Below are 18,688 nucleotides of genomic sequence, written 5' to 3'. Positions count from 1 at the left end.
AGAAGACCAAGCTGGCCTGGAAAAGAATGAGTGGCTCTAGTCAACATCTCGACAGACCCCCCCTTCCCCCGACCGCCAGCTAACAGATGGCATGAACTACGAGTCATGAGCCGGGGCCACACTGGACATCCAGCCCAGCGGCTGTCTAGCTGTAAGTGCGTAAGAGACTTCCAGCGAGCATCACTCAGTTAAGCAATTGGTCCACAGCACTGTGAGACGGAATTCTAAATCGTCGTTTTATGCAGCTAACTTGGGGGGTGGGTTTGTGACGCAGCCATAAACAACCAGAACATATTTTATAGCCACGCCCAGGCAAGATAAGCAATGAACTTATCAATTTAGTACGGTAACATTCCCAGCTTCTGACTTTTCAAGAAAGAGACCAGGCCCTCTTAACGGGGAATAAACATGATTTATGTATTCTGTGTATCCCCTTTCCCTTCCAACCCCCTGATAACTCTGTTCTCAATAAATATTTATTAAATGGAAGCATGAATAAAACAAAACAGCTATTGATTATATCGATGGAAGGAAGTAAGGGTATAATTAATTCGGAAATAGCAGATATTTAAAAGTATATACGATGAACTCTGTAATACAGACACGTTCATATTCACTCCTATCCCCCATCCTCTGAAAGGGTATTAGAGCAATGGTTCTTAATCTCAGAGCCCCTTTAGACTCCTAAAAAAATTATCGAGGACCCCAAAAGCTTTCCATGTCAAGATTATACCTATAAGAATTAAGTAGAATAAAAATAAAAAATGAGAAATATAAGAAATATTTAATTCATTTAAATCTAATAATTAAGACATTACATGTTAATATAAATAACATTTAATAAAAAATAACTCCTTTTGAGAACAAAACAAAATGTCTGAAGAGTAACACTACTTTCTATTTCTGAAAATCTTTTACTGTCTGGCTTAACAGAAAACAGATCCTCATTCCTGCTTCTTAAGTCAATCTTGTTTTAGTTGAAGCATATTAAGAACATGCAGTCTTAGACTATACGTACTTGAAAAGGCAGGACTTTTTTTTTTTACATTTTATTTATTTATTTGAGAGAGTGAGTGAGTGAGCACACATGGGCAAGCAGGGGGAGGAGCATGGGAGAGAGAGAGAGAGACAGACTCCATGCTGAGCAGGGACCACGGACCCTGACATCATGACCTGAGCCAAAGGCAGACGCTTAACCAACTAAGCCACCCAGCCACCTAGTGCTGGAGGACTATTTTAACGTCCTTTCCAGAAAATTGTACATATTCTGCTTAGAAAATTCAAGTGGTAGTTTCCTAAAGATTAGTTAAAATATGGAATCAGAAACACTAACAGAAGATTTTTTGAGTCTTTTGCATTAAGACTTATTGGTCTCTTTGTACATTCAATGAATCTTTTCACCCATGCTTAATTTTGTAACTTCATGCTTTGGCCATCTGAAAAATATTGGTTTGCTGAGTTATACGGAGCTCACAAATACTGATACATTTCATCACACAACAGCCAAAATTGCCACAGTTACCATCATCTTCAATCTCATTGCAAAATTCTTTAATTATTGGGAAGCTGTCAAACCCGTGATCCCAATATGAGTTATTTAAAATTCTAATTTTTGCTTGTAAGTTCCAGTTTTATCATTGGCAACCAACACAAGTGGTTGTTTTCTCTGAAGCGACAGGCTCCTTTTATTCACTTTTACAAAAATGTCTGCCAAGTCTAAATAACCACAGACTGTCACTCATTCTTTAACATAAAAATGGTATCTTGTCCCAAAAGTGGCTAGTTTAGTTCACAACACAGTCAGACACTCACATTCCTTAAGACAACCAAAACAGCTCAATCTTAATGGTAGAAGTGCTTTATGTCAACCGGTTTTACCACACAAAATATCTCAAAAGACATGTATCCAAAGGTCAAGATTTATCACAACTGATCAGTTTTACTATGTCACCAAGGACATAAAAGAAGAATGGTTTTCACCCCTTTCACTGCAAGTATGCGGTTGTACAAAACACAGGGAGTACTGGTACAATTCATGGCCATTTGCCCTGACTTGTTGTACCCCAACTTTGCTTTTATGATACTGGTTCAGAAAGTCAGCACAGTGGAAATGCCAAATGATACCTTATTATAGAAAGAGCTTAGACCCCAGGGAACCTGTGTGGTCTGTGGACCATACCTTGAGAACCTCTGCATTGGTGTAAGCCAAGAAAGAAGACCATGGAAACTCTACAGAGTGGACACTGGACTCTTTGCTAACAGAGAATCTGAGTTTAATGTGGTTGACACCTGTTTTTCCTCTCCAGTAGTTGTCAGTGCCAGGTAGGCCATAAAGAGAAGCACGAACACTTCTGGGCTCAGGTCACACCTGGATTCCAATTTCAGCTCCATTGCAGCAGGCGGGAGAGTGTGGTGACTCACATGAGTCGCCAATGACTGGCAGTATCTGATAGGTGGCAGACATATAGAAAATATTTGATACATGATTAAATGATCCCCAAATACCTACCCTTATTTTATCTTATTTTATTTTTATTTTAAAGATTTTATTTACTTATTTGTCAGAGAGAGAGAGAGCACAAGCAGGTAGAGGCAGAGAGGAGCAGGCTCCCCACTGAGCGAGGAGCCCGATGTGCGACGCAATCCCAGGACCCTGGCATCACAACCTGAGCCCAAGGCAGCCACTTAACCAAATGAGCCACCCAGGTGTCCCACTATCCTTATTTTAAAACAATCACATATCACGTTATAAAATATTCTGTGAAGAATCAGGATATTTTTTGAATTTCAGTGACTGAGGGGTTCTAAGTGAGAAATTTAGAATGATGTATTAAGGTCCCATTATTATGTTAAGTAAATAATGTACAATGTTCTTATGCTTCAATATGATCTTGTCTCACTAATAAAGGAAATTAAAGAGGCACATTTTAGATGGAAAAACAACACTAATGGCCATATCATATTGGGTTCCTACAGACGTTCATCTTAATTTGTGATCCTCAAACCCGGAAAGCCCCCCCAGATCTTTTTTAAACAGGGTTCCTAAGTAAGTGTAATTTTGTCATCAATTAACTCCTCTCCTACATGGTTAGAAAGGTTCTGGCTATGTGCCATCCTTGGGGAAAACTGTCACTCATCTTGTTCTCCACAGGGAGATTCTCTCACTGAACCCCAAGTGACAAAGCTTGCGAGATGATAAAAGCTGTCTGAGACCCCACAATTCACACTCCAATCTTCTCAGCTGCTACTAGAAGATCGGCAATGGTTTCTTAAAAACAACAAGGGGATCATAGGCTTAGAAAGGTTGACAGCAACTCGCCCAAGGCAGGATATAATAATAAATGTCTCGTACACAGATTATTTGCATGCTTTTAGTTTAAACCTTCCTTTTTAAGAAGCACTTGGTAATGGAAGGTAGTATACTGTTGTGGATGAAAGACAGATGAAGGTTTAAATCCCAATATTGTCACTGTCCAGGAAGGTGATCTTAGATAAATTATTTCTCTGAGATTTAACTTCTTCTCTATAAAATGGAAACAGCAACACCCGTACATCAGGTAACACAAACAACACTCTACAGGGCCCAGTACGTAGCGCATGGCAGAGACCAACTGTACAAAAACCCTGAAGTGGTTGTCCATATGGCATGCTGTTTCTACCTCACCAGTCACCAGGAGATTTTAACTGTTTCAATCCAATTAAAGTGTCAGAATGTCATCATTCAAATACCTCCTGAGCCACCAGGAACAAGGCCTGCTGCTGTCTGTCCTTTAACCAGGAAAATTAAGCACCTGGTGATTGCTATTCGTAAAGCAATTCACATATAATAACTCATTTATTCCCCCTGACAGCCCTGGGAGGATATGCCCAGTTATAAAAGAGGAAACTGAGGCGTTTTAAACAAACGGACCACTGTGACCGCTGGAAGCGTTCATTAATGTCTGCGACAGAGAGTACTTCCCTCCCCTGCCAGCGGCTACCTCTCCTCACCTCTCTCTTCCTCCCTTCCATAGGCAGTCCGTCCTCCCTTGCGCGGCCCTATCCCCACTCCATCGGATTCCGCACGCCCTTCCACTAGACCTACGAGTCAAACTCAATCTCCGAAACTTCTGTTCAATCCTATTTCTCCTATTCACACAACCCTTATTTCTTTGTCATGGAAAAGGTGCTTTTTACAAAATGTCCGTGAAGCATGTGCAGTTCACCAAAAGGAAAATGTTTCCTAAGTCACTTTATTTCTCTTAATCTGGCCTTATCATTTTCTAACATATCAGGTATCACACTTATGTTAGAAAAGGGAAGCGGGAGAGAAAGAGAGAGAGAATACAGGAGCATAAATGCATGCCTTTTTTCTCTCTTTTGTTCCGAGAAGAACACTAGGCAAGGAGCTGGGAGACGTGCTTTCTCCGCCTGCCTCGGCCACAGCATTCCCTTGGACTAGTCACATACTGCATCTAGGATTCAATATTTCTGTGTGTAAAACATGCAAACTTATCTTGGATGTTCTATGAAGGTCCCTCTAAACCTAAAATTTTGTAACTTGTGTTTAAAACCAAGATATTCTGTTTACGTCAAAGCCACTCGAAAACAAGGCTTTAAGGGCAATGCTAATGACAAAGACCCCTGAGCAGGAGATTCATTATGACACATGACAAAGCTGTGCACGGTGAGGCCATTCAATCCTTTACTACTTCCTCTAAGATACATAAATCCAATCCTTTGGCAAGTGACATATGAACCTAAAATAGTATCAGCTAGCTACTTGAATAACACGGTGACAGGTTTTTCCAACTGGCAACAGAAAGGCATAACTAGGTAAAGACTGGAGGGACATAATTTCCCATGGGCCTCTTGAGTTTCTACAAATCTTGAAAGTAGAGGCATTGCTGGCCTTGTGCTCTGGACCATCTTTCCATGGATGTCTGCAGAGCAAACAGATGTCAAAGACGGAGACAGTGTCTCCCTCTAGAGTATAGGGCGGTTTGTTTCCTATCAAATACATTAAAGACGTCTCCATGCAAAGGCTGGGCAGGTTTACGTGGAGCCTATAATAAAAGATCGGAGTTTCCGAAGCTCAGGGTCCCTCTTCTGTAATGCAACCCATTGCACGTACAGATGTCACCTGACCTTTGTCACACTGCTCTGTGAGCATGGGGACCCACACAAGAAAATGATACTCTGGCTCCTCCCACTGCTGTGGTTAATAGGCTGTCCTTTGTCTCTGACCCAAGAATACTGAGTCTCTACCAGGACCCATGAGGCTGTGGGATCTGATCTGTTAGCTTATAAGTTGGGTAAAAATCTCAGATCCTTTATAGAAGATAGGAATAGGGGCTTAATAATTCATGGCTAAAGGACAAAGTACGAATTCTCCCTATTACCTCTCCAATATGACTACCACATTCTATATAAAGCTCTATGCAAGTTATTTCAATGTTTAATATCCCATGTGACAATTCTGTTCATAAAAGTCTGTACTTCCAAGAGAAATTCAGATCAATGTAGGCCATGCTACTTTAAGAGTTGGTATTTTGAATGGGCCAGCAGTCTAAACCAATTGAAACTAAACCAATTATGAAGTTATCACATGTCCCATCAAGTCTACTGAGACACTCTTATTGTAAATATTAGCCATCTCTGATAGTTAGAAATTTTCTATTGGAAACACAGATTTTCAACTGGGAGCTACGTGCTCTCAATGTAACTTCTTAAGAAAAGGCTGAACTAAAAAGCAAACTAGGTCAGATTTTAGTTTAGTTACCTTCGAAGTAGCACTAACTGCAGGAAGTGCAGGAAGACAGATTTTCAAGGCAAAACATTTTTCCTTCCTTTCTTGGCTACTGTTATGCCAACATCAAATAAGGATCGGCAAAGTCCAAAGCCATGGAGAAGGTGAAAGTTCTTTATTGCCTGGGCATTAGGCAAAAACCACTTAATTTTGTCTTTTAAAATAAATAATGTAAGTTTAATAGAAGTACTTCCACTGCAAAACTATTGCTCAGATCTCCTACCAATGTAAAGCATATTCTTGAGAACTCTCTATATTCAGTGAAGTTTGCATTTCGTGAAATATTTGGGAAATACAGGCGATGTGAGGATTCTTTGGGCAAGGATTCAGAATCCAGGAATATTAACAGAGTGCAAGAAATTTTTTTGTAGAGATGTTATCCAGATTTATTTTTAGGTTAAAATTATTTCAAAAATGTCATAATACTGTAACAGAAAAAAGAGAGCTATTAAAGACTTTGCCAGCCTCTGATAACTCTTGCAGCACTCACATGAAGGTAACATATGCTATTTTAGAGATGGAAAACAGAACTCACCAGGATTTCGGAACAGAACTGAACTATTTCTTATAACCCTTAATATCATAAAATTCCTCCCCTAAAGAAATAATTTCCTGACTACAATGATATCAGATAATGATAAGCATACAAACTGAATTAAAGATTTGAAAAATAAAACCAATATGAGTATAAACTAATAATTTCTAGATACAATGAAGGGCACTAAGCTGAAATTAAAATGTAAAATATCTCAAGGAGAACTTCGGCAGTGGTAGGCACACAGCAAAACTTGGTAAGTACTTAAATGAATTAAAAATAAATTCTAATGTCAAGGATTAGGTGGATGAAAAATATTAGAGTCAGGGTGGAAAGATACACAGTTCTTGTCCTCTTTTCCACATTCACCTCCCAGGATAATATCTGCAGGACCTCAACACATCCGTACCTTCCTCAACTAGCAGGTTTTTTTGTTTTTTTTTTTTAAAGATTTTTATTTATTTATTTGACAGATAGAGATCACAAGTAGGCAGAGAGGCAGGCAGAGAGAGAGGAGGAAGCAGGCTCCCCGCTGAGCAGAGAGCCCGATGCGGGACTCGATCCCAGGACCCTGAGATCATGACCTGAGCTGAAGGCAGCGGCTTAATCCACTGAGCCACCCAGGCGCCCCAACTAGCAGGTTTAAGAAGGAAAGAAAGAAAGAAAAAAAGATCTTCCACAGTCTTTGCAACTATAACTCTATGTATTTAGCTATATTATCGGAAGAGAGTTGAAATGAGGGGTGAAAGTGGCAAAGGGAATGATCAACAAGGGCTTGGTCTCCTTATGGCAGAGAACCATCCGTTTAAGAAAAGCCCCAGCAGCTTGGATACATGATCCCACGGCAGGTGAATTACTCTCAGAGACAATGCTTCGTGGGTCTCACTCTGCCAGTGCCATGCAAGGAACACAGGCTTTTAATCTGGAACATTTGCCAGTTGTGTTGCACCAACACCCTAAACTATTTAAGCCTTCAGTCTTCTACTAGTCTTAAATATAACAAAAAAGAAACAAGTGGCGAGATACTAATGGTGACAGGTAGGAACTTACCATTAAATGGGCCTTATTTTAAAAGACAGTCCTCCTGAAATATCAGAACCAAGAGAAATAACCAGATAGGTTACTATATTATATATTTGAGTATTTTATGTTGTGTAATATAAATTCATCCCAACAACAAACAGACCATTTGCTTCTTAATATTCTCTTGTATGTTTTCAGTTCAATGTATTGTTTGGTGCAGAAAAAAATAATCAATCCGTGAAAACGTAGTTCAGTGGGGAAAGCAGTGAGGAAGCCTGACGTGGTAAGGTAATACCAGGAAGTATTATTAAAAGCAAACTGTCTATTTTCCTTTGATTCCATGAGCCGTCCTGAAAGATCTTTATTTGTCCAAAACACTAGAGCTAACCACTCAGAGTTAAATAGTCAGCCTGGTTTTTGCGGTCTTCAGAACCTTGGGTGACTACAATGTCTATTGTTACATATGCAGAGCAGAATAAGGACGCTTACATAAACTGACAGCTTGGGGTTGGTTAGACAGACAGAAGAAGAATTTGCAAGAGTTTATGTTCACTACTGGTGGCTGTAAATGGTAAGAAAAAGTAAAAGCATAAATCATGGATTGAAGAATTTTTAAATTCTCAAATTACATGATTAGAATTTACTCCCCCCCACAAAAACTCCCTCTGTACTATTAAGTCATAATTAAAAATCTAACCTATGCTTTATATTATTTTATTGTCAAGAGGTTTGAAAGACCAAAACATTTTCGAGGTTCTGTACAGTCATCAACTTCCCTAGCTCCAAGCAGCAGGAGGTAGGTACAAAATGCAGCCCAAGACCAACTGACTTAAATAAAGTCTAAGAGTGAGGGCTGCCAGAACTAAGCCTAAACTCTCAGACACCAGCCCACCCTCTAAGAATCAGTCATTAAGTACTTACTAAAAGTCTACAGTGTGCTCATTTGAGAGCTGATCTCCGTAAAGAAATGCAAAGAAGCACAAATCTTTTCTTTCCAGTAACTGCTACTCTGCTTAGGCAACAAGATTCGCAACTTCAGGCTAGGACTGTGTCACAAGTACCTACACTGGTCAGATCAAGACGTTCAAGTTCTCTCTCTCCAACACCCACCTCGGGAAGGAGCAGCATTTTCCAACAGGTAAATTTCTCCTTTCCTGGCCCCTTGTCCCTGCTCTTTGCCCAGAACCCGACTGTGACCCAGGACTTCTATGAAGCGATAAATAGGGCTGGTTGGGTCCTTCCTCTTTGCAATCTGAATAGGGAAACAGGAGCTATGGGGGTGTGTGGGTAGGCTGGGGACGGTGTGTCATGGTAGGAGGCTGGCCATTACAGGTTTTAAGATAAAACACAACAGGGGCAGGAAGCTGGCGGAAAACACTCTACAGAAGGAAGAGGTGATACCAGGAACTGCCTCAACTTGTTTTCCAGGTCCAGACTACATTTTCTTCTGACACAGAAGTGTGGCTGTGAAAGGACAGGGAACTGCCATGACTGGGTGAGGTCAGAGCCGCAGAAATCTGCCAATATGCTACAAGGAGTAACGGAAGACTGAGCGCGAAAGGCAGGATCCCAGTGATTTACTATAAGGCAGGCTTCCTCAGCCTCGGCACTACTACATTCTTTGGTTTCCTGTGTATTATAAGATATTCCTGGCCTCTACCTGCTAGATGTCAGTAGCCATCTCCTCCCCAGTTGCAGCAACCCCCCAAAAAACCCCAATCAAACCAACCAAAAAGCCCCACAAAACAATGAAAAAACAAAACCTTATTCCAGCCATTGCCAAATGTCCCCTAGGGACAAAACCCCCCACAGCTGAGAGCTACTGCTCTAAAGAGGTTGAACTGTAACCTCTGGCAAAGGGAAGCCATGGACTGATTTTAAGCACAGAGTCATTTTGTCAGATGTGCTTTTCAAATGGAAGGGGCAGTGCAGAGGCCGACCGTGGCAGGACGGGTAAGGAGGCAAAGGACCAGGCAGGCTAGTGACAGCACGGCTGAGGACGGTGGACATGCGGACCAAGGCAGGCGTGGTGGAGAAGGACACGGGGCACAGCTGAATGCGAGTTTCAACGGCACAGTGAGACGGAACTTCTCCAGGACACAAGTGGATAGAGCATTTAAAGGAAAAGGAGAAATGAAGAATTACTTGTAGGGCTCTAGTGTGGTTATTTAGGTGGCTGGGATGAGGGCTATCACACTATTACCTACGATGAGGAATTTAAAAGGAAGAGCAGGTTTGAAAATGAGTTGTTTTCAACTTAATAACAGTTTGAGGTAAGTGTGGGATATCCAGGTAGTGAGGTTAGTAGAGTTCGTGTTCACTCAGTCGACACTTACATAGACTACATGGTAGGTGCCGGGGCCTCTACAAATATCAACTTCACTTAACCCCCACCACATCCACTGAGAGAACAACTACTGTCACCCCGTCTTACCACAGGGAAACTGCTTCACTAAGAAGTTAAGTAACTTCTCCAAGGTTCCACAGATGGTAAGTTTTGGAGCCGGGATCCCCAGCTCAGAGTCTGTGCTCTTAGCCACCAAACTGTGATGCCTGCCTCAGGAAAAAGGACTGTGAATGTAGATTTGGATGGTTTTCTGTACACAAGGCCTGGTAGGTGAAGTCACAGGCATGCATATGAACTCCTAGGGAAAATGAGCAAAGAGAGAAGAAAAAAACCAACGTAGCATGAAATACTGAAGGAAAGTTGTGCTTTAAGTCAAAGGCGAAGGCGAAGCCAGAGGAAGGAGCCAGTCAGGGAAATGGCAGGGTCAGCAAAGTCTTAAGGGCAGGAAGTAAGTAATGATGTCTTTGTAATCCCTGATAAACCCTTGCATATAATCTACTCTTTATAAATGTTTTTAATTAAGTATAATCCCAAATAATGATATCAAATACTCATACTTACAGAACAGTCAAAAGACTTTAGAGTTGACCAAAACTCAAATTATACATGCTTGAGATTTTTCTAAAATACCAAGAGTTTATAGAAGATACACTGTCAGTGAATATGAAACAATAGCACAGAAACCATATGAAATCATTCCTTACATTTATGTCCAGCTAAAGCAGCTTTGAGAAGTTTTATTCACACCCTACTTCACAGCAATGTAACATGTTACTCTATTTTGCATTTTGTTGAAGATCACAGGAAATATTGGCTCTTCTAGGTTTTGCAACTTACAAATACAGAACTGTGTGGTCTCTTCCTAAAGCAGGATTTAGAAAATGTGTATATGAAACTGATTACTTCTCACTTGAAGGAGTTACTGGAGCATCTGGTGAATCTTGAGCTGTACTGCTATAATGAGTCTGTGTATCTAAACAGCTCTCGTTAGGCATTCCTCATCATACTTTACAATCCTATATCCTAAACACAAACATTTAGTAGAAAATGAGTTTCCTCAAGATGAAAAAAAAGCTGGCCCCCATTTCCAATTCAAAGCAAGTATTTCCCACAAGGATAAATCTTGATTTCCAGGTCCAAACTCAGAGTGTTTTCCAACCTTTATCGTGTATAGAAATCATCTGGGGATCTTGCTACAATGAAGGCTCTGATTCAGCAGGTCTAAAGCTGGGATGACACTTGCATTTCTAACAGGGCTCTCTCTCCCCTCCTGGATGAAGATGTCCATCTACACGGGCTACTCACGTGTGACCCCTTGAGCCAGGAGCACTGGCAGCAGTTGGAAATTTGTCAGAACTTCCAGTCCTCCATGGGACCAACACACCTTACGGACATCAGCTGCTGAAACTGATGATGCCAGAAACTTACATTCAATTATTTCTTTCAAAATCCATTTATTTACTACTCATTCGTTCACAGTTTTCTTTTTTGTTACTGAAGATCGGACCTTCTTTTCTCTCCATTCCTTCCAGTATCCTAAACTGTGTATCTAATAGTTAAGCACCTTCCACAAGGCAAAAACCCAGCTGGTTCTTCCAGGCTTTTTCTCTTCTAATCCCTACACAGGTCCACAACATGCCAGCTGAATGGAACTGGTTATTTTCTCAACAGAATGTCCTTTATCACACTCCCTCCTGTTCTGTGTTGTCATCGTTGCTGCTTTTCCCCATCAGGCCAATCTTGGGAGTCATCTCTCTCTACTCACTTTGCCAGATTTCTCAGGGAGATGTGATCTCACCATTCTCTGAGCCAACTACTCACCCTCACTGAGGAGTTTTTCTCTCATTCTAACACTTTCTGCATTCTGCTGTACACGTGTATATACTTGTCTTATCTCGGCTACTGAAGTAGAAGCTACCTGGGGGCAGGAATTTTTTTAAACTAATTTGGATACACCTTGCAAGGTGTAACACAGTTCCTCACTAATACAATGTTAAATAAAACCCCATTAACATCAAGTAAAGCAGTATTCCTTATTGATGATAAACTTGATCTAAATATTCCTAGGTCAGAAATCCAAATTCTGTTTCTTATTTCTCCAAGTACAACTGGTTTTCTGCTTTACTCATCACAGACAGAAAATTGGGCACAATATTTTATTCGCTTCTCAACACTTAATACCTAGAAAACTTTTATTTAATCTTGCTTGACACGTTATCAGAACATAAACTGTAAACCAGTTGATTTGCCAATTTCATACTGAACAGGCCAAATGTTGGTGTATCCACTGAGGAAAATGAATCCTGTACTGAAACCTTCCTCAAACCATTATGAAGCTCCACATACACACAAAAAAGGAGACCGCAAAACAGCACAGTATCACTGAATCTCTCCCGTTAAATCTCTGAACTACAGCATAGTAACAAAAATTAATATTTAGAAACTAAAGACTCTTCAGAAGACCTGGAAGAATCTGAGGCATGAGGAGATGCTATTTGTGCTTTGAGTCATCACGTTAGTGTTAGTACGAAGTTAGTCAATAGACAATCACAAAAGTATAAACCCAAAAAGTAACCCAATATAATACTAAGACCAACCTAAATTAAACAGTGAGTCACTGGAAATATCCTCTGCTAAATTCTGAGGATAAATATAGAGACAAAGAACATAAGTTAATGTGGAGCAACTGCTAAAGAAGAAGCCAGGTCAATGAGCATCTCTAACCAATGGATGCCAGGTGAGATCAAAGTTTAAAAGTGATGTGGACTTGTGATCACCGCCAATGACTGCAACACAAGACCTCATCATCTGAACCGCACTGCGCCAAAAGCAAGACCCAGAGAAACAATCTGACTTCACTGACTTATGAAACAAATGTTCTATTTGAGAGCCATTACAACAATCTACCTTAAAGACCAAAAAGTATCCACACGTGTTTGAAAAAAAACAAAAACAAAAACAAAGAAACCCTACAAATTATATTTATTCATCATTTGTTAATTAGGTTTCCTATCTTAAAGAGCATATCTTTGGCCAAGGGTGGAGAAGGGACAGGAAGGAGCTTCTGGTGATGTTGTGAGAGGCAGAACAATGATTACCCCCGAAATATCCACTTCCCAACCGCCCAAAACTGTGGATGAGTTGCCTTATGTGGCAAAAGGGACTCTGTGGTTGTGATTCAGCCACGGACCATGAGATGGGTAGATAAGCCTGGGTTACCTGGAGAGAGCCAAGGCAATCACAAGGATCCTCAAAGTAGAAGAGGGAACCAGATGAGATCAGAGTGACAAGATGTGAGGAGGACTCAACAGCTTACTGTTGATGGCTCTGATAGTGGAGGAAGGGGCCAGGAGGCAAGGGAGACTGCAGCTTCTAGCAGCAGGAAAAGGCAAGGAAAAGGTTCTCCTCTACAACCTCCAGAAAGGAGTCCAGCCCTATAGCATCTGGATTGCAGCCTGTGTTGAACTTTTAATCTACAGACTGCATAATAAATTTGGGTTGTTTTAAGACACTAATTTGTAGTAATTTGTTACAACAGTAATAGGAAAGTGATCCAACAGTAAACTGCTATTAAGAGAATTCTCTAAAACAAACACAGCTACCCTGTGTAATGTGATGCTCTGCAAATATGCGAAGATTTAGTTTGCATTCCTAAGAAATATACCCGCTCCTCTGTAAAATGCTAACACACAAAGCCTAAAATTAGATTTTATGAAAAGATGGAGAAGTAAATCCAATTAACTTTGATCAAGAAAATGGGTTAGAAAATAAAGCAGAACAAGGTATGTTCAACTAAACAAGAAGGTGATAAATATTAAGCAGGAAAATTTGATACTCCTTGTGCACAACATTAAAAAGGGAGCAACACAGTACACATTCCACTGAGTCAGCCAAAAGGCAAAGTACGGTATTTCTCTTCAAGCTCCTATTTACCTAATGATCCTCTGGGCAGCATACTGATGGAGACAACGGAACTGTGCCGACATGTTCGCTAAAGCGGCCAGACAGTTGGTGTGAAGGTACTTGTCCTGTAAGGAAACAGAAGGGTGAAAACAGACATCGAGTCTTCTCTACATCTGAAGCAAGATGAACTGGAAGCAAACGTAAACTCGATTGTCACTGATTTTTAGAGCATTCAGGCCCACAATCCCTTTCCTCTCGTTATAAAATCCTAAAAACTCTGTTTTATTCACTACACATCTGGAAGCTACATCTGGTGCAAAAGATTATCATGCTATTTGTCGTCACCTTTATCCCTGTCCTGGTGCATATCAGAACTATTTCACTGCAGAAACATTAATGCTTAACTACAGAGAGCTGCTGCAGAAACTCACAGTTACACAGACTATAGCATATACACCATAATAATCTTTTTTTGTTTTAAAGATTTTATTTATTTGACAGAGACACAGCAAGAGAGGGAACACAAGCAGGGAGAGTGGGCGACAGTGTAGCAGGCCTCCCGCCAAGCAGGGAGCCCGACGCGGGGCTCAATCCCAGGACTCTGGGATCATGACCAAAGCCAAAGACAGACACTTAACAACTGAGCCGCCCAGGAACCCCCACAATCATCTTTCTGGAGTCAAAACATTCTCCATTTTTAAACATGTCTGACTTCTAGAGTTTCAGATAAAAGACTGTGAACATGTATCCACGTTAGCCTCATTATAGTAAACTTGACCATTTCTCTGAGCTACAAATTGCTTCTCTATCGAGCAGAACTGAAATTTGCTCCCAGATGCTGTAAATACAATCCAGCTAAAATTTTCCTTTCGCTCTTTAAAGTATTCATTCTACTTTTCTTTTCCATTTAAATTCATATTTCTTGTGCTTGTATCTTCATACACTTTGTTGTTGCTGCTTTTAAAGAGCAAATCAGTTTTAGCGGTCTAGCAAAGACAGACATCTTTTATCTAAACATGCCCCACTGCCCATTTTATGTAAAATACCTCTAATCCATACAACCTATTAAATATTAAGAAACAGATACTACATAAGGTAGAAGGAAACATCAAAGCAAAAAATGATGATCTTTCTTATAATGTGTCATTAATATTTATTAATATTTTAGTATTATTTTATGTTAAAGTATAGATTACATTATAAAACATGAATTACTTTTAATTAATAAAAAAGAAACAGACACTATACACATTACTTTAGGATCATGTATTTCAGTGACTATACGTACATCTGTTATTGTTTTTTACCATATTTCTTGAAAATGTTAGTATTCTAAATATTGAGATTGCTTTAAACTACAGGCCCAACTGTACTATACATATAAAGATAAAAATAATTGCTTTGGAATACTTACTCTTGTCCTCGTCATGTTGTACTGAATGGTTCTTATTACAACCAGTATCAGAAGACTCCCCAGTGAAATTTCAGTTAAAACCCGTTCTGAATACCAACTAATATTTTTTAATATCTGTAATGGGGAAGAAAAGTTTAAGTAAATATGACTGCTTCAGGGAATAAAGGATTATCCATGTCTACAATCTCAGATAAGCCATGGCTTTGCTCTGAAGGTGAGTTAAACAATATAAAAGTGAATTGTGAGACTTTCAGTTCAAGATAGCAAAACAGTGCTGAGGTTCACTTCTCTTTCCTTCTTCCTTCTTAAATAGAAAAGAAAAGAGATCTGGAAAACGGAGGATATCATTAGTACACAAAAAGGAAATATATTTGAAAGATGGGCAGCACAAAGCCAAGACCGAAAAACTGGAAAAAGTGGAAATAGGAAAACTGAGGAGTCTCTTGAGAAGTAGAGTTCTCTCAACAACCACAGAAAACCTTCACACTTGTGTTCAGGAAAAGCCAAGAACACAAATAAGCCAAGATCCAGAAGATCCATGCCATGTTCTGCTCTGGCTGCTGAGAGCTGGTAGCTCTGGTGCTCACCTCCAGGCCCCATGAGCAAGAACTGTTTTCTAGCTTAAGCTGGTGCAGTTCCACAGTGGATATGAAGGATGGACATCAGAGAGAGACAAAAACTGGACATTGCAGATTTGTGATTTGAAATACTAATTCAAAAGTTCTCTCAGACAACAGCAATAAATAGGCAAAAAGATAAAGTACGAGAGAAAAGCAGAGACTTAATGTCTACTTAGTAAAAGTTCCAGAAAGTACAGACTAGAAAGAAAACAGAAAAATTAGTAATAGGATAAAGTTTTGCTGAGGAGAGGAAAAACTTCCAACATTATGCGAAGAAATAATGAGAAAAAGTAAAAATAGTTTGGTAAAACTTCTGAATTTATAATATATAATAAAATCTTATTGGCTCCCAGATAGAAGAAGCAGGTTATCACCAAAAGAGAGACAAGCAAACTAACATTAGATTTCTTGTCCTAAACACTATGCATCTGCATAACAAGAGAACAATGTCCATATATTTCTGAGGAATGGATTATGATTCTAGAATTCAATACCTAGAGGAACTACCACACAAGTATACAAACAAAGACTTGAAAGTATGCAAAGAGTCAACATGAACTGTTCATGCACCACTTCTGGGGGAAAAAACAAACCACCACACATGTAAGTATTTAGTTGTCCATCCTTCCCACTGTGACAACAACAAAAAATGACAGATCAAGAAATTCAAGAGGAGAATAAGAACTATCAAACAAAAGCCAAAAGCAACAACCAACCACAGTCATAATCCATGAAGTCAGAGAAATAAAATTAAATCTAAGTAATATGGTTGTACCTCAGTTCTTCTTAAAAAATCGTTAAAATTGACATTTCTCTGGTAAATCTGCCCCCCCAAGTCCAAATAACAGGAGGAATGAGAAAGGGGGTATAGAAACAGACCAGAAGAATTAAAAAAAAGTAGAGATACTGTGTTCAACTTCATGCAAGTGCACACGAGTGCCTTCACAAAAGATTTTCACTCAGTTCAACTATGTGGCAAGAGTCCCAAATCACCTAGTACCCGCCATTACAAATAACCAACCCTGACCTGTTCTGCAGTCTCCACTCAGAGGCTGGTACACAGCAAACACCCACTAAATGGTAGCTGAGTATTGTTTGTGAGGTAAAAAATGTAAATGTGTACGCATCCCCGTGTATTCATGACTAAGGATGTAAGTGGAAGAGATAACCTAATGTGTAAAACAAATAACAGTTGAAAAAGTTCAAAACAATGAGTTTTGCCAGTTGAACAGTGAAGTGCCCAGTCCCTCTGACTTACTCTCTAAGGCACCAGTTCTCAAAACGTGGTCCTGGGACCCTGTACGGGTCCCACAGACACGTGTGGACAATTCTCAAGGCCAAAACAATTTTCATGATAATACCAAAATATTACTTTCCATTCTCATTCTCTCATGAGCATACAGTTGAATTTTTCAGGTGGTACATAACATGGCTGATAATGTAACAATTTTAGTACAGAAGCAGACATGAGAATCTGTAAGTCTTCTGTTAAGGCAATTTGTTCAAGAGATTTGTAAAAATGTAAATGTCATTCTTCTTGCTAAATTTTTGTTTGGCAAAAACAGTTATTTTTCATAAAAATATATTGTTGATGTATCTAACATGTATTGGGGTTTATTATAATAACCATTATTTCCAAATGACCTGATTAAATATTTTTAAAATATCTCAGTTTTAATTTCTAGTATGGTAAATGTACAGAACTAAAACCCACAGAAAAAAACTATTTGGTGTCCTCAATTATTTTTAAGTATAAAGACCAAAAAATTTTAGAACCAATGCTCTTAAGTCTCCAAATAAATACTAAAACAGGATACTCATTAGGCAACTTTACTAGTAAGAAAAGTCTCTGTCTTTTTAAAGGCCACACATTTGAATATAGTTCAGTTTCTCCTCTCTCAGCTCCTTTATTTAGAAATAAATGGTCATAACCCATCCTTATTTGAAACAGAGGTCATTAGTTCTTAACATCTGCTTGTGTGTGTCAATTATAAACCTGGATGGAAGAAATGTTTTGAATAAAATTAGTCTTATTCATTTGACATTCAACAAATATTTAAATGGTATCCACATAGTAACTTATAATGTCACTATAAAAATTAGAAATCCAATTTAGTATTTACATAAAACTTTTTCTTCCTGTGAAAAATATATTATTGCTTAGAAATTCTGGTTGTGTTTAAGAAAAATTATAAAGAACTAGTTATAAAGCTCACAAAGCTTCCCATGGGACATCAATGCATCATGGGTAACATACAGAAAATTCTTTTTGGTAACTTAGCTGTAGCCATTGACCTATTTAGAACCTATTCAAACTACTTAACTTACAAAAGCAATTCCCCATTTCTTGTATCCAATATTCAGACATACAGTTTAATAGTCATAGACTGGCATCTTGATTATACAATTTCATGGTCAACTAACTCAAATAATATGCAAAAGGAAACCTCTCAAGGATCTGAAAATGTCTTCTTTCTTAAAAAGGATATGAGAATTGCTTGTTGTAGGTCTTTTCCTGAGCTTTCCCCTCACATAGATTTGATTTTATTGAATATCTCTTCCAAATGTTTATATGCTAGAGTAGAGTAACATACTGTGTAATATCAACTCTTTAGAATATCAAGTATGTTTAGAAAGGCAAAGAATAATTAACTTCCATATTCCCACAACTGACATTAACTGTTAACATTTCACTTTTTTAAAGATATAAATCCCATTTTATTCCCCCAAAGTAGGGATACACTATCGACTGCAAATCAACCACTACCTTGAACTTAGTATGTACCTTTCCAGTCCCCTTCAGATGCTTTCTATGTACACACTCCCTCCAAAGCCTAGGAGATTCCTTTGTGTATTTGCTAGTTTATAAAAACAATACCATGGTGTCTTAGGTTGAATAGTGTCTCCCAAATTCATGTCATCCAAAACCTGTGAATGTGATCTTACTTGAAAATGGGGTCTTCATAAATACATAACCGAGATGAGGTCCTACTGGGTTGGGATGAACCCTAAATCCAGTATGACCGGTGTCCCTAGAAGAAGAGGAGGAGACACACAG

At 39.2% G+C, this 18,688-nt stretch overlaps 1 protein-coding gene across 1 annotated transcript in view; it reads right to left on the bottom strand.

The window, feature by feature from the left end:
• DYM (dymeclin) overlaps nucleotides 1–18,688 on the bottom strand; it is a 337,031-nt gene that overhangs the window by 172,265 nt on the left and 146,078 nt on the right. Inside the window, exons 12-13 of the mRNA XM_044243021.1 lie at nucleotides 15,011–15,124; nucleotides 13,627–13,721 (exon numbers count right to left, since the gene is read on the bottom strand). Of these exons, the coding sequence (XP_044098956.1) occupies nucleotides 13,627–13,721; nucleotides 15,011–15,124 (209 nt within the window). The remainder of the gene's footprint in view (nucleotides 1–13,626; nucleotides 13,722–15,010; nucleotides 15,125–18,688) is intronic.

The sequence above is a fragment of the Neovison vison genome, chromosome 3 (genome assembly GCF_020171115.1).
Source record: "Neovison vison isolate M4711 chromosome 3, ASM_NN_V1, whole genome shotgun sequence".
In the NCBI taxonomy this organism is placed as follows: domain Eukaryota; kingdom Metazoa; phylum Chordata; class Mammalia; order Carnivora; family Mustelidae; genus Neogale; species Neogale vison.
This window is presented reverse-complemented; position numbering and strand designations above follow the sequence as displayed.